The sequence below is a fragment of the Phlebotomus papatasi genome, chromosome 3, assembly GCF_024763615.1.
Source record: "Phlebotomus papatasi isolate M1 chromosome 3, Ppap_2.1, whole genome shotgun sequence".
Taxonomy (NCBI): domain Eukaryota; kingdom Metazoa; phylum Arthropoda; class Insecta; order Diptera; family Psychodidae; genus Phlebotomus; species Phlebotomus papatasi.
Window position 1 is genome coordinate 27,483,923 of NC_077224.1, and position 21,535 is coordinate 27,505,457.

The 21,535-nt window shown below is 33.3% G+C and overlaps 2 protein-coding genes across 3 annotated transcripts in view; one reads left to right on the top strand and one right to left on the bottom strand.

Moving 5' to 3' along the window:
• Positions 1-4,741, top strand: part of LOC129807424 (heparan-alpha-glucosaminide N-acetyltransferase-like) — a 16,612-nt gene extending 11,871 nt beyond the window's left edge. Inside the window, exons 5-6 of the mRNA XM_055856677.1 lie at positions 46-689; positions 4,342-4,741. Coding sequence (XP_055712652.1) covers positions 46-689; positions 4,342-4,651 — 954 coding nt within the window. The 3' untranslated portion in view covers positions 4,652-4,741. The remainder of the gene's footprint in view (positions 1-45; positions 690-4,341) is intronic.
• On the bottom strand, positions 4,711-20,376 carry LOC129807425 (uncharacterized). Of its 2 annotated transcripts, none has more exons than XM_055856678.1 (4): positions 20,268-20,376; positions 19,737-19,949; positions 11,024-11,270; positions 4,711-5,496 (listed from the first exon to the last, which is right to left on the bottom strand). In XM_055856678.1, the coding sequence occupies exons 2-4, from the start codon at positions 19,925-19,927 to the stop codon at positions 5,272-5,274; spliced, it is 663 nt and encodes a 220-aa protein (XP_055712653.1). In that variant the 5' UTR covers positions 19,928-19,949; positions 20,268-20,376; the 3' UTR covers positions 4,711-5,271. The 2 variants fall into 2 exon arrangements, with proteins under 2 accessions (XP_055712653.1, XP_055712654.1); XM_055856679.1 differs by having other exon boundaries at positions 20,012-20,376.
• Positions 20,377-21,535: the final 1,159 nt, after the last annotated feature.

Here is a 21,535-nt window from a genome sequence, read left to right on the forward strand (position 1 = left end):
CTTGGAGTGAAATGTCACTTCAACTTTCTTTGATGATCTTTTCAGAGATCTCTAATTATGTTCTTCCTGGGGCTTTTCCTCAATACAATTTATGGTTCGCAATTTAAAACTTTGAGAATTATGGGCGTTCTCCAGAGACTCGGCATTTGCTACTTCATTGTTGCTTCTCTTCATACGATTTTCCGTCGATCGGATATTGTTACTCCGCCGAATCCTCTTCGTGGACCCTATCAAGATATGCTACTCTTACTCCCGGAATGGTGCATAATGCTCACTCTGGTGATCCTCTATCTTGCCGTTACGTTCTTCCTGCCTGTTCCTGGCTGTGGTAGTGGATATCTTGGTCCAGGCGGAAGGCACGATTTTGGCAAGTTCAAAGATTGTCCAGGAGGAGCTACTGGGTACATTGATAGCCTTATCTTCGGTGACAATCACATCACAAAATATGCCACAACGACACCAGTTTATGACTCACAGCCTGTGGATTCTGAGAACATCTTTGGGACTGTACTGAGCGTGGTTCATACTTTCCTGGGTGTCCAATGTGGCATGACCATTCTCGTGTACAGCCAATGGAGAGCCAAGGTCTACAGATGGCTGCTCTGGGGCATTTCTACAGGACTTTTGGGTGGGCTCTTATGCGGATTCTCAAAAGACGAAGGATGGATTCCAATCAATCAAATCATGTGGTGAGTATTAGAATTAATATAATGCTTATTGAAGAGGAAATTCTTTCAGGGTTCTAACAAAAAAGGCTCTAGGAATTTTGTAACATTTATATTTTGAATACTTCTAAGAATCTGAATAATTTTAATAAGGCAGATATTATGAATAATCCCGTATCTTTACATCATTATTTAGACTTTATTAGTTTGCTTAACCCACTTAGGCCACGAGGTGATATGCACAGAAACCAGCTTATTTTTAAATAATGTCGTCAAATTTAGTACGAAAAAATACAATTGATAATTTCTAGTTTTATTATGGTACTCGCAAATAAAATATCCTATAAAAAGCAATAAGAAATTCTCAATTTTCAATGATAAAATCATGTGAAAACAAGCTGGAAAGCTCCGAAGAACTTTGGATTTTAACGGATGTTCCTAAAGTTTTTTAAGTAAACAGAGTTCATTCGACAAAAATTACTTTTCTTTATTAAATGTTATATATTTACTGTAAACTTTTATTTCGTTTCTGTCTATCAATTTATTCAATCTTGTCTTGGAGCATTAATCAGTGATTTTTTTCCAAGGCTTCATGCACTATAAAAAACGAATGCACGTTTTCTTTAACAAATTAGTAATTACTTTCTTTGCAAAATCCACAAAGAAAAGGGACAGATAATCCTAACCGGCTTATCTAGGTGAGATTCTTAATGTGAGTTAAAACGGAGTGCATGCAAATTCGATTTAGAGCTGAAATTGTGAGTCGCCATTCAGTTATCTTGAATCAAATTCGTGAAATTAGACAAATTTTATATTTAAACCAAAATATCAAGGATTTGGATGAACTGGCACAAAAGTGATATATGGATGAAATGTAGACCAGAATGTTCTCTATAATTTTCCCATAGAACATGATCTCATCGATTACTCAGAAGCCAAGATAAGCGAGGTTTTTTGTTTCTTAACTCGTTTGTTCATCCAGAGTTCCCCAAGTAGTCATTTGTTGAACTTCAACTATATCAAAGAATTGTTGTCTTTTGTGGGACTTTCCATTTAAAACCCTGTTTTAAGTGTCTTGGTGGAGTAGAGGCAGTCAAATTGGCATCTGAGTGGCCAAATCAAAGTGGCTTACTCTGAAAAAAAATGTTTTGTCAAATTAACAAGATAAGTTTGTAAAAAGGATGTTCTTCCATACAGAATATGGAAATGTTTTGTCAAATCGGCGGCCAACTGGATCTTGTTAAAAGTTTGTCAAAAGGGTGTTTTTCTATATAAAATGCAATAAAAAATGTTGTCAAATTGGTAATTAAACATCCTTTTGACAAAATTTCAACAAAATCCATTTGTTCGTTTAACAAGATATTTTTTTCAGAGTAGGTAATCTTTCAATAATTCAGGATATCGCCTTAGCAGAGCTTCTGAGACGTCATTTTGTGTGTTGTGCGCAGATTTTCTGATTAATTAATTAATGTTTAATAAACAGCTAGTTTCTGTGCATATCACCTAATAAATTAAATTCTCAAAACAAGGATGGCAAAGCATTCCAGGTTTATGAAGTGCTTGAACTCGTGACCTGGGTATGAATTCTGAGATTCGTGAGTTACTCACATGAGAAATTCACGGCTCTGAGATCACCTTTAGTAAACGTTTTGTAAAGCTTTCGTAAAAACTATACCGTACTTCCTTAGATGCTGTAAGTGTTTTACATGATACTTTACATGAAAACTTAACAAAACTCTTATAAAAGACGATTTAAAAGCCGTGAGTTTTTCACGTGAAAAACTCACGCATCTCAGAATTCACACCCTGAACCTATATACCTCAAAAGTACTTTCGCGTCATTTATCTATTATTTAAAGTTCTTTATTGACTCAATTCATGAGAAAAAGTGTAGTTTTCGCAGATTTTTTTCCACTGGGGAATTTCTTCTTAAATTTACCGTTTCACAGCCGATTTGATCGTGTTTGTAAATCACTCAAAAGATCGTCCAAAATAGAGCTTAGGAGTAAAAGAATTGCATTTCGGATAAAACTTAGTTGTCAGAAATTCCAAGACCTTTCCAACGAGCCTAAACATGATAACATTCGATTGAGAAATACGCTCTCTAAAGCTTTTTAACTGCCCGAGCTCGACGAGACAGCAGTTTCCACAATGCATTTAAGGGCATTTTAAAAATTATTTTATAAATGAGTCCCCAGTAGTTAAGCAATTTATATCAAATTTCTTCAATCCGTTTTTACTTAAGGCGGAACTCTCTGCAGTACTTCCAATACAGTACATTAAAATTTACCACTGCAATTGTCTGTAAGAAAATTATGATGTTGCACGAGTTTAAATGAACGCTCTACTTCAAAGAGCGAACTGATACCTAAATTTACCGATTCTTCGCTAAAATCGTGCTGATCTGCCGATTTTTTTTTAATGAACACGCCAATCTGTCGTTTTCTGGTCAAATTGTGACATTTGAAGTTTTAGTAAAATAATTCCGAGGTGGCGATTTTTAGCTCCAGATCGGAACAATTTTGCCGATCGCCGTTCACGGTTCACTCTGAGAGCCACTTATTCACCCCTTGATTTATTTTGATGAAAATACAGTGCTGTCTCTCTATATGCACACTCTCTATATGCACAGCTTTTGTGTCGGTTGCATTCAAAATCAATTTGTTTACATTTTGACAAAGTACTAAAGAAAATTATTTTCTTGGTAACTAATTTTTCTTGTTTTTCATTTTCTTAATTTTATTTTTTCTGTCTCATATTATATTTAAAATAACACGGGAAATTCCAGAACAATAAAAAAATGATAATTTATTAAAAGAAAGAAAAAAACCGTTGGGAATTTCAAAAAAAGTTGTGCATATTCAGAGAGAGAACTGTCAAAAAAAGTACCCAAACTGTGCATATAGCGAGACAGCACTGTACTGTTTTTCGCACTTTTTCAGTCTTTTGACCCATATAAAATTCAAACGGTAAGAGATATCAACTTCCGGTCTTCGATGACCCCTCCTCAAATGACATTATCTCGAGAGTAATCTCTTTGGTTTTTCTCCCTCCCTTTTCATGCGTTCCCTATCCCCCAAGAATAGGTCAAAAATGAGATTTTTCTAATTTTGCAAAAAATTGGCCCTGACGATTTCGTTCATTTTTGGATATGTTTCGAAGGCAGTTCAGCTGAACATTTCGTCCTTAAACACCTATCACCGGAAAATTCACCATATTTCATCCGGTTTGGTCAATTAATTAATTAATTAAAAGGTTAATAATTTTTTTGAAACCTTCTTGAACAATTTTCAACTTCAAAATGGTTTTGAGGTGATTTAAGGCCTCTACACATTGGGAGCAATTTTTGTCAAAAAAGTAAGTGGAAACGTCAAAATTCTGTCAAAAAAGCAATTTTTGACAAAAATTGCTCCCAATGTGTAGAGGCCTTTATAGATAAATTAAATTGGACAGTTATTTTAAATGCACCAGAAAAAATTTCGAAACGGGATATAAAGCAGAGCTTCTTCATGGGATTTCGAGCAGCTCGCAAAGCCTCGGATGCTTTACCACCCCTTTTCAGGGAACTCACGGGAAAACGGAAGCCATATATTTTTTGAGGGAACCCTAAGAACTCTAGGCACTCTAATTGCTTATGGATGACCCTTTGATCTTCTGCTTAATTTCTACTTCACAGGTCTCTCTCATTCGTCCTGGTAACCACATCCTTTGCTTATTTGGCCTTCACTGTCTGCTACATGTTGATCGAGGTGCCCCTTGTGTTGAAGAGAATTGGCTGGAATGGAGCCCCATTCTATTTCGTGGGAATGAATACAATTTTGATATTTATCGGTGACGAATTGTGTCACAGTATGTTACCATTTCATTGGCGTTTCGGACGAATGAACACGCATTTTATGCTGCTGCTGGAGAATGGCTGGACAACTTTTGTCTGGATGCTCATTGCCTATGTGCTCTACCGCAAGAAATGGTTCTTCGTGGTGTGACCAAAGAAAAAAAAAACCTTCCAAAGATTTCTTTTTTTATGTAATAGAAAGAATGTCAATATTATAAATAAAATAACTTTATTGCAAAAATTCTATTCAATTTTTTCTTCATATTTAAGATGCAATTAAATATGAAAATTTACTTGGTGTATATAAAATTATAAAAAATATATAATTTATCAAATTTTCCCCTCACATCTTTTTTCTATGTTTGATTTTTTCGTTTGGACCTTACTGAATTGCTTTTTTTTCGTGTATTGCAAATGCACAAGGATTATGGAAAATTTCTTAAATTTTAATGCAATTTTCTTAAAATTCTAAGAAAAATAAAATAAATTCTTGTTCCTTCTCTCCTTTTTTTTCTTTTTTTTGTACAATATGGAAATTTGTCTTTTTTTCTCAGGGAAAATTTCACATTTTATGCTTTCTTATCATTGCCCTATTTTTTTTAAATACTGAAAATACTTGGAATGTTAACCGTCGAATTTTTTTGTGTGCGTTTTCTTCTTAGAATTCTTTCATTTTGAGAGATTTCTATAAAATTTCTTAAATAAACTGTTTTTTTCTTTCTTTTTCTTTATAAATTAGGAATTTTGAAAAACAGTTTTATATATCATCCTTCAAGAAATTGTACATTCACAGCACATGAGCGTATAATAGAGACATGTTACACATTTTTCATTCGGTTCCTCACATTCATCCTGTTTCTGCTTGTTCTTTTTCTTTTTCTTGTTCTTCCTTTTGCTTGGCACAGTATTAGGATAGAGAATACCATCCGTCAGATCATTTGTTGATTTTTTCACACCCTCCGCTTCACTCAAATTTTCAATTGTGTCCAAATCATCCTGAAAATCATTTCAAATTAATTTCTTTCTAAAAAAAAAACAAATAAATAAAAACAAAAATGAAGCTAATTGCTTTAGGCGTGTGTTTTTTTTTCAAATTATTAGTATTATTTTCTAATTTTGTGTTTACCACACAACAAACCATAAACATATTTTCTTTCAACAAATTATGCCTCTCTTGACATGCAAATCTTTGCGTATTTGTGGCACAAATGAAAGCGCAATATTGCACTTTTGATTAACATCATCGTGCGCCTCAAAGAAACCACAAGTAATTTAAATCTCTCTGTGTCTTCCTGAGACATTAATTAAGAATTCAGTGGCTTGATGTAACTATGCGAAATCGCTTTCAATTCACAAATTTACAGTATCGTGCGAAATTTACAGTATCGTTTTATTTGAGATATTCGCAATATTTCTCTACCAGAATGCTCTCATTATTTATTCTTATTTTTTCCGCAAAATAAAATATTAATGAAAAAATGATAGCTATTTTTTTAAATATTTTTATTTTCCAGACAAAATGAAACATGTCACACACGCAACTTGAAGCAATTTCCATTCAATTTTATCAATTTATCAATTGCATTTTGTTCTCTTATTAACAAAATTATCATGCACAATCTTAGAAAATCAGAAGGTAACATTAAAAATTAAATCCCATTTAATCCAAAAGACAATTTCAGTGTAACTCAAGAAGCAACTTTACTGATAAGATTCATGTGGCTTATGCAATTATTAAGATACACGTATTCACAGACAGATAGTACATATATTTATTTAAAAATCTCCAACATTATTTACGCTACTCTGTAGATGAAATAAAAAAAAAGAAATAATTGCGTGTGAACAAAAGACTTCACATACAATAACCATTCCATACTTGACGCACAAATAATTTAAATTCTTTCAGCAAATAATAACAGTGGCGACTTTTTTTTTGTAAATTATAGGAAAGCAGGGATTTTTGTAAGACACGCAAAACATAGTTTTTTGTATTGTTCTTCCTAGAACAAAGTATTTATTCATTTGTTAAGAAAAAACAACTTGAATATAATTTTTACTTTTTTTTGAAAAAAAAAAAACGATTATGAAATCCGATTTAAAGTAACTCAAACATCCCCGTTGTCCCTTAGAGCCCAAATAGATCCAGGCTGATCCTCGAAAATTTTTAGGCTGTAAAATTTTAGAGTAAAGATTTATCCCAAAACTGTCATATACTGAGGGGACTGAGGGCTTTGGAACATCAATCAGAAGCCCTTTGCATAAATTTCCTTTACCTGATCCTTTTCTATCGCATTTTATAGACTGCTAAATATTCTCGAGGATCAGCTTGAGTCTATTTAGTCCCTTAGACTCTTTCAAATTCGATTTTTTGATTTATCGGACCTTCGATTAAATCGGCTGAAATTGGGGTGTCACAAGGTTTGTAGTACTCCACGAGAGCTTTCCAAAACACCAATTTTTTTTTGAATTACGATAATTAGAACCAGAGATATGACCATTTGAAAATTCAATTTTTGACCTTTTATAGCTCAGGTCAGGGAAGTCGATGGTATCAATGGAAAGCCCTTAGGCCCAGCTATAACATACTAAAATTTGAGCCCGATCGATGCCATAGGGGCTGAGTTATTCAGAAAACAAAATTTGGTGGTGTTTCAAAATTATGGCATCACCTACTTCTAGCCGCCCATCGACATATAACCTCTGCCGAAAACCGCTTGTCGATATCTCTTTCCGTTCTCTCTCCAGAAGTGGTTATACGACGGACGGACGGTGTAAATCCAAAATTTGGGCCAGATCTGACGAGGTCGGATTTCACCTGTGACCACAAAAGCTGAGATTGTAAAGAATCTCAGCAAACTAAGCTAAAACATGGCAAATTTGAGCATATTTTGCTTCAATCGATAATCATAATCGAACTTGAAAAAATGTTAACAAACTTTTTTCAAATTTAACTGCTGCCCGAATTAAAAAGTAGACCGATCTTAAAAGAGCTGAATTAGCGAGAGTCTACACAGTAAAAAAAATTAACACTATTATAGTGTGTAATCTTTCACACCACTATTATAGTGTTAAATTTGGAAAAAGTGTTTAATTTAAAATTGTTTAATTTAAAGTTGTTGAATTTAAAGATGTTGAATTTGGAATTGTTGAATTTGAAAATTGCTGAATTTTTATATGTAAATTCAAAAATTGTTGAATTCTGTTTATTGTTAAATTTTCTTTTCATTTCGAAGATTTTGATTTTTTTTGCCTTTTTAGACATTTTTATTCTTTTTATTGGTTTTTCCTGTACTCGGGATCCTCCCTAATGCAAAATGATTACATCTGATGCTCGGATCTGCACGATATACTTATTATGCATATAAATATTTGATGTTCTATATGACTTTTGCCCAATGAAAAGCATCTCGACTGAAGTATAAGTCTTAATTGGAAATTCAACAATTTTTACACAACTTTTGTTTAAAAATTCAACAAATTTGGTTGCAATACACAAGGCTTCACACTATACTAGTGTTAAAAATTACGATCAAACTATAATAGTGTTAATTTTTGATCATGTGACAAAATATACCATAAAGTTGTGTATTTTTTCACACTATAATAATGTGAAAAACTGTAATCATATTATAGTATTATAGTAATCATATTATAGTATAGTGGTAATTTTTAGAATTTGTCAAACAGTTTTAAATCACGAAACATTGTTGAAAAATTTTTATGATTATAACAATGAGAAATTTTACACAGATGGCAATTAAATAATTAATTTATCCGATTTCACACTGTTATAAAGTTAAAATTTTGCACATTTTCAAATTAAACAATATTGTTGAAAATTTTTCAACTATAATAGTGATAATTTTCAATCACGTTACAATAAATTACCAAAATGTTGTGCATTTTTTAAACATTTTGAAATTAAACAACTAAAATGGTCGATTTTGCACTATTATGGTAGTAAAATTTTACACATTTTTTTACGGTGTACTGTACGTATATGGGGGAAAGTGCTCATGCTTCGTATGATCCTAAGCTTCGTAATGACTAAATTTTTCCTATGCTTCCCAATAAATGTGACTCATCCCACCCTAATTTTAAAAATTACGGAAAAGTGTACAGTTAAACTGAGATTCTTTACAATCTCAGCTTTTGTAGTCCTAGGTGAAATTAGACCTCGTCTACATGTTTTGACACATTACAGATCACGAATATCATATGCGCCAAAAACACTGTGCAACAAAATGAAACTTTTTCTAGTTTTCTAGTTCCTTGGTGTGTCCTGATAATTTAAAACAGAAAAGTTATGGTCCTACACGTTATGTTTCTGATGTATCTTAAGATAAAGATCTTTAAGAAATTGGTCGAAATAATTTTTAAAAAAATTGTTTAATATTAATAACGGTACATCCTAGGATGTTAATATCAAAGGATAACTCAAGGATGTGTAGAGGAGGACTCAAGGACAATTTTCCTGGAACAATGCATATGCATATCCCTATCTCTTCATTTTTTTTAATTTGTCTCATAAATCCCTAAATATCCTTCAAATCCATGAAAAGGATGCGTGGGATGACTTGAATCCGAGTTAGGGTAAGTGTGCCAAATTTCGGTATAGTTGCATGCAAGCGACAAAGTCTCAAGTTTGAAATATAATATTTTTAATAAAAATAGAATATTTTTGTTACTCTTTTATAAGAAATGTTGCTTGGAGCTTTGCAGACAATTTATCTATCATCTTTATTTTCTCTAAAATTATTCTTAATACATTTTAAAATGAATAAAAATGTAAACATAGCACTGGTGGCCTATTTCGGTCACCTTCATTCTCATAGTTCCTTGCCCTTCGGGAATTCTTCCATTATCTTTTTCACGTCATCTCGTTTGTCGAAGCTACATTTTTTGTTATTCTTTTGCATTGTATAATCTCTTGCCCTTCCAGAATTCTTTAAATATCTTTTTCAGATCATCTTGCTCGTCGAAGCGACATTTTTTGTTATTTTTTTGCATTGTACAATTTCAAGAACATCCAAAAACAAAAAATTCATGGAAATTCGAGGAACAAAAAATGTGGCCGAAATTGCAAGCTAGCCGGAATTTGGCACACTTACCCTATAAGGGGTCAAAAATTGAATTTTCAAATGGTCATATCTTCAGTTCTAAAATTATTGTAATTTGAAAAATTTTCGTGTTTTGGAAAGGTCTAGTAGAGTAATACAACCGTTATGACACCCCAATTTCATCCGATTTTATCTAAGATCCGATTAATCGAAAAATCGATTTTAGAAATTTCGATTTTGAAAACTAGATGATGATTCTGAGTTGAATTTTGGGGGTAAAGAATCGCGTCGAGCCAATTTTATCCATTTCAATGTCCAAGAACCATTCAGTGTCCAGAGGAAAAAAACCATAGCTTTTATGAAAAAGATGATGTGGAAAAGGCCTTGGAAGAGTTCAGGAAGGGCAAATTGCTACGGGAATTTGCGCGTAAATTTGAGATTCTACTCTTCAGGTCTTCAGGACAAATTTCATGTAAGATTTCAGGGCTTGTGGGTCATATAAACGTATTAAACTAATTATTAAACTTGTTCCGTTTGACGTTTTGAAATTTTCTATCCGTGGCGTTACAAAAGATGGTCAGAAGAAGGTGGCCGGAATTTCACTCAAAGTGTCCGGAATACTACCCAAAGCAATGTCTATATTATTATTAATTTTTCAATATTTTAGGAAGTGATTTAATGAAAACAAAAATGAAAAATTAATTTTCCAGGTTCCACACAACCCTCCCGAAAAGGAAGTAACAAAAAATATCAATATGAATTAAAATTATTGCATTTCAAACTGAGGTATTCGGTGCTTATATGCAAATATGCCGAAATTTGGCTCACTTGCCCTATCTGAAAATAAAATTTTGCCATTTTAACAAGAAAAGTTAGTCAACCAGTTAGGCAACCATAAAATTAGATAACTCTGTATCAATTTTGCATAGACACATCTGCCACTATAAATCGATTTCTTGACGGATTCCCATAAGGATCCTACAAGATTTCAAACATGAAAATTGTTCTTATTAGAAATTCCAATTAATCATCAAAATTGTTAAGATTCAGCCAAATTCTTCCTGTATTTTTCTACATTATCAAATAAGAGGTAATTTTATCACTAAATTTCACTTTAATTGTCCTTTGCAGTCATTTTTTTTAACTTTGAGGCAATAAACAAGAACACGTGTGTCACAATGACGCTATCTAATCGCAATAAAGAAAATGTCTCACAGAGTGATATAAAATCACAACATTTTATATCACTTTATTCTTGCACCTCTATTTGCCACACAAAATACACAAAAATTATTTATTTTTGTCGTCAAACGCTCAATAATCATGAATATAGTGTTGATTAGTCAAAAATTTGTTACTAAAAAATAATAATGCTGTGGAAGCAAAAATATATTCCGGAAAGGAATGACACGATGAGGTAAGTGTTAAAATCAACTATAAAATAAACTTATGTAACTCACTGTATTGGACACACAGCTGCCATTCTTGCGATCCTTGAGAATTAGAGTTGCTGTATTATTTCCACCTTCTGGATACCCATGCTCACAGTCACGATCCTCCTCCTCCTTCACAGTCTCCAACTTGGAAGCATCCATAGCACTTCTAGCCACATCCGAAGCATCATTATTGGCCGTTGTAGCACCAATTGCACACGTTGTGGGCAACATACTGGCGACGCTAGGCACATCCGAAGTGCCTGGCATGTCTCTGCAACAAAGCAACAACATCCACTTTTTCATTGAGATATTCCGGGACTAAATTAAATGTAATTCTTGTGCAGTGTGTAAACTCTCTTTACTCTGTGATTATTCTTACAATAAGTTGCGTTTGAAACCAATATCAGATTCCATTATGCTCTTTTTGTAGGGAAAAAATCAAAATTCTCGATCACCGTGAAACACTTTTTCTCCTTCTCTGTGCGCACTGATCCGTTGTCTCGATGTCACTCAAAGCTCACGGGAATTTTATTCTATACTCCCGCAGCCCAAAGTATATAGCACAGGGTTTATCTCTCTCTCCTCAAAGAAGGAATGCTGCTTATACACGTAATTTCCGGAGAAACTTTTCTTGTTTTGCTAAATTCTTTGCGATTGTTTTCCAAAACTCTCTGACAAACATTTCAATTTTTCACGGGAACGAAACTTTATAACATTGTTTTTGTATTCTTTTCTTTTTTTTGTCTGCAGCTTACCTCGGCCCATACTTCACAAATAGCATACTTAATCGTTTCACCAAACACTTCCACCATAACTCTGATTGATTTTTCAGTCAAAAAATCTCTGTGTAGTCTTTTTGGAGGATTCCCCACCGAAATGATCGGAAGATTGAAACCATATTTAGTAAGTAGAAATAGATGCGACATGCTAATTAAATGCCTCATAATTGACGCCCAAGTGTAGTCCCCCATTCGATGATGAGCAAATGAGCAGTGCTTCTAATTAGTGCCAATTCCGCAATGAATGTGAACAGAAAGACATACTGGGAGATGCAAAAATGTCGAGTTGACTTCAAAAGATCAGCGATACCACTAGGAAAACCTTAAGATGTGACTATTTTTCTTTCGCAATAATAGACATCCTTATTAATCTCCGCCCATAATTTTAGGTCACACCCCTTTTGGAATAATAATAATTCATGCACAAATTCCAAAGTAGGATCATTCTTTCCTGACAACATATTAATGAACGGTAAGAAGACGGAAGCTTTCAGGCTTCGCACTTCGCACACGTTATGGCTTCATTGAGAGAAATCCGAAAAAGTTAAAATAAATTCCGGAAATGTTTATTTTACCCTGCAGGCCCTGCAGTATTGATCCGAAATCGGTGTAAATATTACTCTTTTAAGGTGTATTAGGGGTTAAAGTTACCCTTTTTCATCTTATTTTTACCCTTGAAAAGGTGTAAAATTAACATTAAAAAATGTTGATATATTTTTACACCTAAAAAGTGTCAAAGTTAAGAAGAAAAAAAGTTAATCGAACCCCCGTTTTTTCACAGTGTTCGAACATTTTATATACTTTTCCCACGATCCTTTAACTCTTTCGTCTCCTTTGGGACTCTGGGTACCCATGGAAAAAAGATTTTTTTTAGACTATTTAGAATCGATAAAATTCCGATTCTTGTGGATGATTACAAACTATAAGGATGTCCAAATCTAGGATATTTTTTGCAGGATCCCAATTAACTCCTGAGCTAAGATATTCTTGATCAAAAATCGCGAATTTTCGATTTTCTGCTTCCTTGCAGAAATTGTGACTTTTTTGATATTTCTAGACCCGAATAAGGAAAAACCTCTCGGGGCCAATAAGTATGATAACAAACAATTACAGATTACATAAATTCGAAAATAATTTTTTCATAAATTTTCAAAAAACTTGTTCAAACTTTATGGGTACTCTCGTCCCCAAAAATCTAGAGGTCAAATGCAAGGTTATCCCGCCAATGTCCGCCATTTGCTTTTTGACACCAACCTTGTAACAAAATTCCCAGCGGGAGCGAAATTTTTGTCAATATGGCCGATAATTTTGACATTTGGCAGCGAGGGAGATTGCTTTCAGGGAAGTTTTTCCTATTCTTCCAGATTTTGGTGAATTCTGATTGTCCAGGAAGTGTTTTTTTGGCTCTTGAGAAAGCTTAATGTGTCTGCAATAACATCCTCTTGAGAGAAATGTGTATTAAAGTGTTATTGTGTGAAATATGTTGAGGAATCTGTTGGCAAGCAGGAGCTGGGTGTCCTTTTCAGCACTTCCTGGACATCCCACAAGATACTGGTCAATAATTCTTCTTGTTTTAGTGATCAACATTGTAAAGGAGTCATTTGACATGCAAAAATAATTCACAAAATTGATATTATTGGCTTTTGGAAAATTGAAGTTTGTCCAAGTTTGTATCCTTTGCGTTCTTTTGGGGACGAGAGTTCCCATGAGTTTTCCAATTTCCCAGAGGCGGAGAAAATTCTTTCTCTACAAAAGTATCATATTTGACCACTAAGACTTACAATAAAGTGAGTTTTACTGAAATTCGTTCGCTGGATATGTTGTGGTCCGGAAAGAGTTAATGAATATCTATCTATCGTCAGTTAAATCAGCATTTGTCGTAACTTCCTTTTGACAACTTTTCAGGAGACGAAATTTTCAGTTCAGCTTTATTTTTCTTAAAAATAAGCCCCCAATGCTATACTTTTGAGTCAAAATAATAAAAGTGGCACTAATAAACTTTAAGTTAACTCGAGAAAATCTTTATAAAATTATTTCAAAGCTGAGATATTGAGATATAGGGGAGACTGGGGCAAAACTTGTCAAAACGCATATTTAATTCTTTCACGAGCTCTGAAAAAACTTAAACGTTTTATAATGAGCATATTCTTATAGGAAATTTACTGCTCTACAACATTGCAGAAGACTATTTTCCTCTATCTCGAAAGAAATGTAATTTTCGAATCATTTTCTAAAAGTCGATTTTGTGGAGATTCTCAAAATTGTTAGGGCAAATTTTGTCAGTCTTCGAATAATTTGTGACGTTTTACTCTGGCAAACGTTAAAAATATCAAATAGGGGGAGGTGGGGCTACTTTGAGCTGTGGGGCTACATTGTTATACGAAATTTTCGCATATTTCTAAAGGAAACTAGCATTTAACAAGATGTAATTTGGATAAACAAAATAATTGTGTATCTACATAAAATAATTGTAAAGACCAGCTTCACTTAGAAATAGGCGAAAAAGTCGTATAACAATCTAGCTCCACAGCCCAAAGTAGCCCCACTTCCCGCTAGGCATATTTTTATAGAAAATTTATTCCTCTACAACGTTGTCGAAGATAATTTTTCTCTATCTTAACGAGAAATGTGCTTAAATTGAGCTAATCAGTATTGATATTTTCTGTAAGCCAAATATTCCAAAAATAGGGCTCAAAATTTCATTATATTTTATTTTACATAATCCTTCCTCGAATCCCTTGAAACTTTGTAAGTTTAAGAAGGTTCATGAAAGCTATCTATAATAAAAATTTCAAGCATCAGTCTCTTTTATTTTAGAAAATAGTGAATATTAAAATTTTCGTTTTGACAAATTTTGCCCCAGTCTCCCCTATGTTAGAAAAAGCACAATAAGATTTTATCGTAACTTCCATCGTTTATAAAGCCGTAACTTCCAATATATGGAGATCTTTGAAGTTACAATTTTCAAAAATGCATTTATATCCATTTCAATTACTCTAATGATAGGGGAGACTGGGGCAAAAAGTCACAAAACGGATATCTTATTTTTTTACAAGCTACTCGAGCACTTCAAAAATTTCTAATTAGCGCAGTTTTTAGGAAATTTACCGCTCTACAACTTTGTGAAATTAATTTTCCTCTATTTTGTAAGAAAATATATTTATCGAGTCGTTTTCTAAAAGGTAATTTTGTGACTATTCTCAAAAATGCTGGGGCAAATAGTACCAGACATTGGGGTATTATCATATTTTGATTCGCTTCATTACAGGCTTCCGTAAATTTGAAAAAATACCTATAGAGGACATATTGTTATAGAAAATTTATTCATCTACACCTTTGTAAAACACCGTTTTCTCTGCGAGAAAACGAGAAAAGCACTTTTCAAGCTATTTTAGAAAAAAAAACACACAAAAGACTGCAAATCGTTTGGCCAATGCAAACAACAAGCGGCGAGACATGATAATGACGTTTCTTTTCGCCGTGAGACATCAGAAATTGCTTCACTTTTTTCGTTGCTTTTCGCTCTATACATTTTGTTATAGGAAACTTATAGGAAAGTTATTCCCTAGGGTAAATTAAGCTAATTCAAAAACTGCTCCAAATGGAAATTTTGCGCTCCTCCAAATGGAAACGTCATTGTTTTCATGATAAATACAGTACTAAATTATTATATTTATATATTTTCTATACCACAGTTTCATTATTTAGTTAATTTTGCTCCAAATAAACCGAAAATCCACTAATATTCACGAATTTTAATTTGTTAATTTCTCAGAAAAATTAAAAGTGTACCTTTTCACCATCGAATTTTTCATCGGTCGACCATGTTTTCCAATGAAAAACACAATGAGGTGACTGTTGTTTATTCATAGCGTTTAATATTTATGTCATATTTCTGGATAATTTTGTTTAAATTAAGTGCTAATCTTTATTGTTAACGGTACGTGAAGTTTTCAAATGAAATAATTACCTATTTCGTGAACAAAAAGGGTTTTTCTGAAGTATCTGCAAATGGTTCAATAGGAAACCCCGGAAATATGATCTTTTTTGGAGAGATTTTCTTATTGTTTTAGGAATAAGAACAAATCCTGCATTAAAAAGCAACTCAACAAGGTTTTGGAAGCCTTTCATCGCGGTTTCACTTACACTCTTTGTCTCCAATTAGAATCTTTCCCTTGTCTCCATTTGGATTAATTTGCTTCCAATAGAAGCATTTTACACTCGCGTATTTTTCTTGTATTTAAGAAGTTTTCAAATTATATCTAAAGAATTTTCACTAAACAGTAACATTCTAGAAGAGTCAAGGAGCAAATTTATGTAATTCTCTTCAGAAATAAAATATGAACTTAATGTGTTGAATTTTCTGTCAAAGTTAAAGCGTCTGAAAATGGTTTTGAATTAGTACATTTACCTTACAACATTGTCGCAGACTATTTTTCTCCGAGCTATTTTTTGATAATTTTTAGGAGATTCTTAAACTCATCAGGCAAATTTGGACAGTTATTTAGTCAATTTTAGTATTTTCTTTTTGTTTTATATGTTTTTGTATTATACTAACTCTCGTATATGAAAATATAATTTATAGTCGATATATTTTATAAAATCTCGCTTTTGGCAAGAAAACTTTTTCAAATGTTTTAGAACAGGCAGAAAAGGCAAACTGGAACAAAATGGGCGGAGAAAATGTCACTGATTCTAAATGTAATCCCGTGTTTTTTGACGATTGGTCATTTTGGTAAAATGCTTCAAAGGAGAGCTCTTTAAAGAAAAACCCAAAAATATATAATGCTCTAGACAGCCTTTCGCCCTAAACGCACTTACGGCTTAAAACGAGAGACGGCCTAAGTAATTTTAATCAAAATAATGATCAGATAGATTACATTTCCATCGATTTCTGACTAATACATCTCTTGGCTTAAATCGTATGAGTGTCTAGGGCATTACGGCTTAAGCCAAGAGACGACTTAGTGGGAAACTAATGGGAATGTAGTCTAATCATACGAGATTGATTAAGTTAAGCCGTCTCTCGATGTCGTCATAGATGTATCTAACGCATAACACATCCAAATCATTCTTGAAATACTCGAAGTCATAAATTTTGGAAAATAAGTTAGTAAAAATTGATATCTTTACATAATGTGCATTAAAAAGGTTAATAAACATTTAAATATTTTCCTTATTTCTTAGTCGAATTCTTTAATACTTCTGCAGTTTAATTAGGTTCACTAAGCTCTCTGGAAATAAATTGAAACTTTGGTCTTATCTTGGAAGAAATCTACTTTTAAAATTTACGACTTGTCACATTTTGCCCCCTGTTTCCCTAATAACGAATTTCTCTTTTGAAAATACACGTAAACAGAGACAGGAAAATTTTTCTTTCTCTTAGAACTATTCAGAATTATTGCTGAAAAAGGCGTGGCTTAATGTAAGTTAAGTGAAACCCTTAAGGAACTTTGTCTGATTGAAAGTTCAGGACAGGTTTGTTTAATTTCTTTAATTAATTACATCCATTAGAAAATGCAAAAAAATCAATTTCAGTTTGTAAAACAGGCATGGCGTAAAATTATAAATAGAATTATATTTTATCAAAAATCTGATTATTAAAATAAATTTTGAGATAATTTGAATGACAATTTAGGGTAATAAATCCAATCTAGTTAACTCTCAAATATGTAATGCCCTAGACATACTTAAAACTTAAGCCGACTGATGTCTTACGTAATTATAATCAAATAATTTGACTAAATTTCCATCAGTTTATCACTAACTAATGCATTTCTCGATTTAAGCTGAGAGACAGATTATTCAAGTGCGCTAATCCTGACGTTTCGCTATGTGGATCGTTATGACTACGCTAACTAGATAAAATCCACTTAAAATAATATTTTTATATTTATTTCCGTAATGTAGTCACTACAGTAATATAATATAACTATTCAACTTTGAGAAAAAGCAAAAATAATATTTTTATCCATTAAATAAGTGAGTGTAATCGACTCATTTCAAACTTATGCCAGCTGGGTTCTGTAGTAAAAACTTTCTTTCAGAGATATATTTTCGCTAATGACAGCTGGTTGATTGAAAATATTTATTGTTTTTTGCAAAAAAATATTTTAAATCCAAAGGTTTAATTAAAAGTGAAGTGCAATCATTCTCCTACAAGGTGAGTAAATCGATTTTCATGAAATAATAATATTTTATAAAGAAAATAGTCAATTTGTGGCTGTTTACATTTTGCTCTAAAACGGACGCTTCGCAAATTAATATTTCAGATGCCACACAGGGAACAAAGGAAAAGATTCCTAAGTACAAACCTTATTTTAAAGAAGATCTAAGGAATGCATTGAAGTGTGTACGAGATGGTTCTACTACCATAACTTATGCATCCAAAACATTTGATGTACCAAGGGCAACATTGTACAACAAATTGACTGGAAGATAACCGGAAGAGTGCCCCAATGGCAGACCAACGACGCTTATAAAAGAACAAGAAGAAGAACTTGTCATGTGGATCCTAGGATGTGCGGATGGTTGGCATCTCATCGGCAAGGAACAAATTCTGGACAGCGTCCAAAATCATCTGCGAAACCTTCAAAATTTCAAACTATTTTACAGATGGAAGGCCTGGAGATGCTTGGGTCAGGAATTTTCTCAAGCGTTATCCAGAGATTAGCATGCGCAAGCCAAAGTCCTTTTCAATGGAAAGGGCTGCGGTTACTGCTGAAGATCTCACGGAATTGTTTCAGAATTGTCGAGAATATTCTTGTGAATTGAGTGATCCAATTGAAAGACTATTTGAGCCAATTAGCGAAGAGGCGATCCACTTAGTGAACGCTAACTTATTTCAGTATTATCATTATTTTATAACTTTTCTTTAATATTTTAGATATTTTTTTGTTTCTTAATGAAACGGTGAATAATTCTATGGATTTAGAAGAAGAAATAAAAGGATTTCATCAGTTCAAAAACAAGCGTTTAAGTAGTACTCTACGGAAAACGATCCGGTTACCGCACCTTAGCTAAAAACTGATGGAAGTAGTGTGTATAATCTGATCGTTATGCCCAACGCACAATAAATTTTGTCTGTAAACATGTTTTCGAAATTTTCTATGAGAGAGAGAGCGAGATGACTATATCTCGCTTTCATTCACACTCATTAAATTGTCAAAAATATATTTACAAACAAAAGTTATTGTGCGTTGGACATTACGCCCAACGCACAATAACTTTTGCTTAGTAAACATGTTTTTGATATTTCAATGAGAAAGAGCGAGATGACTAGAACTAGTCATCTCGCTCATTCTCATGAGAAATTTTGAAAACATGTTTACAAACAAAAATTATTGTGCGCTGGGCATAATTTTGATTACAATTACGTTAAGCCCTCTCCCGGTTTATGTCGTAAGTGTGTATAGGGCATAAGTCGCATTAAGAGAGTAATGATTGATCTATTTTTCCATTATCCTTACGTCTATTAGGCATATTAAAAATGTTATTCTTTATGCCCAGCACACAATAACTTTTGTTTGTAAACATGTTTTCAAAATTTCCTATGACATAGAGCGAGATGACTAGATCTAGATTTCACTCACTCTCATTGAAATGTCAAAAACATGTTTACTAAACAAAAATTATTGTGCGTTGTGCATAATGCCTAACACACAATAATTTTTGTTTAGTAAACATGTTTTTGACATTGCAATGAGAGTGAGTGACATCTAGATCTAGTCATCTCGCTCATTCTCACTCAGAGGAAATATTGAAAACATGTTTATAAACAAAAGTTCTTGTGCGCTGGGCATAAAAGTAATGCGGGAAAATGGGAAATGTCAACATCTTAAAATTCAATAATTGCTCTTGCTATTGCTAAACTTAATTGAAAATTCAATGCAATTGCTATCTCGACATTTAGGCATTCCCGTGTCTTGTGATGAGTGAGAAGTCCGCAAAAGACTTACGGATTGACCAAGTCACGCTGTCCTTTGCTTCCACCGAGAGACCATGGTTCGATTTTCTTTGTGTGCTGCCCATGGGTCTGTCCTTTATTTGTGGGCTCATAGCGCCCTTTGTAGTTGTGCTTCTTCCGTCCGGGAATCCAGAGGATCCTCACACCCGAGGAGCCCTTCTTCTGCTTCCCCGTGGATGACATCTATGTACCTGCTCCACTTTCGCTATACGCAGACAAAATACCAAATGAGACTTCACATCCAATACCCCATTCTAAACAACACACAGCATCAAGACAACTCCTGCACTCAATTATTACGGGAACTACCACTTAAATGCCAAATTTTTGTCTCTACAATATTTCTTTCTTCTTTGCAATAAGATCTCTCAATCTTAATACCCAAAGGCACACGCACAAAAAAAAAACAATCGATCACAATCAATGCACCATTGATTTTTCGCACTGCTAATCAATTAAATGCCATGCCAAATTATCTAATACTTGCTACAATTGATTGATGGTACGATAAGAGTATAATTACATTGATTTGTGGCAATTAATCCAATGAAATTCCTGATAAAACGACACACCAAAAAAAAAAACTGCACAGTAGTAACTCGTCTAAAGTTTGACAACTACTGGAATTTCCGCACAAAAATTACCACATTGAATAATGTACTAATAAAGATTACAAAAATTTTCTGCTACACTACACTGTAAAATATATGTTTCATCTATGTTTCTTTCAAGTTTCACATGCATTTTATCGATTTACAGTAGACTCTCGCTATAGTCCATATTTGGTTTCAAATTTGACACTTGGGTCGCACTATAGTCCATGTAATTTTTTAAAATTATCAACGATTTTTAGTATTGAAATTGCTCGACGGCTTCCACTTTCTTTGCGATTGTGGTACTTGTCCTTGCTCTCTTCATTGTGGATCACAATTATCACAACTATTTAATAAAGTTTGCCAAAAATATTAAAATAATTATGCATGTCGCATACTAAAAAACATAACCTAACTTAAAATCAGTGTTTTGAAATCAACGGTCGATAAATTGTGGACTATAGAGCGATGGCCTATAGCGAGACTCTACTGTATATCGATTTGATCCACCACTAAAAAGGAAAACTTAAAAATCGTAAAGTTGATAAACAAGAAGTAATTTGACTCAAATAGGCTGCAGTTGAGTAATTATTAAGCAATTTTGCATTTCTTTGGTAAGGGAAGTGTACCACGGATCGGAATGTTAAGAGACGTGCTCCATATTTAGTTGAATATATGAGTTCCAAAACACTATTTTGTATCTTTTTACATGCCAATTGATATATTAGTGATCCATTTAACTATTTTCTTGTATTAACGCTTTTGCTAATTACGGAAATTAATAATATATAGGTGTAATTGTAAGAATGCAATGCGTTCCGCGGATCGGAAGGTACTTAATCAGGTGTTCCACGGATCGGAAGGGGGTGAGCCACGGATCGGCAGATGTTTTGATGAGGATTCTCCTTCTTTCTTGGCATCTAAATCACTCTAGAAGGCTTCATTGAATCTTTTTTGTCATCCTTACACTGTGTACTGTGTATTCACATGATATTACTTCTAAAACTGTTAAATTTAATGAAACTTTCACTGGTAAATTGTTCTATCACAACAAAAACATGTAATAATGGCTGTGAAGATGACAGCTGGGCGCGCTGAGCGCAATTTTCCACGAAAAAACTGTGCCGATTCGAGGAACAGATGAAAGAAAACGTACTTGTTCGCAAAAACTAATTTATTTTTAATATTCTTTGCCAAA

Bases quoted from the DNA above. Each gene is read 5' to 3' on its own strand.
- LOC129807425 (XM_055856678.1), bottom strand. From the start codon at position 19,927: ATGTCATCCACGGGGAAGCAGAAGAAGGGCTCCTCGGGTGTGAGGATC. The intron at 11,271-19,736 runs GTAAGTCTTTTG...GCTTTGTTGCAG, and splicing joins CAGCGTGACTTGGTCAATCC to AGACATGCCAGGCACTTCGG. The intron at 5,497-11,023 runs GTGAGTTACATA...AATGATTTTCAG, and splicing joins GCAGCTGTGTGTCCAATACA to GATGATTTGGACACAATTGA.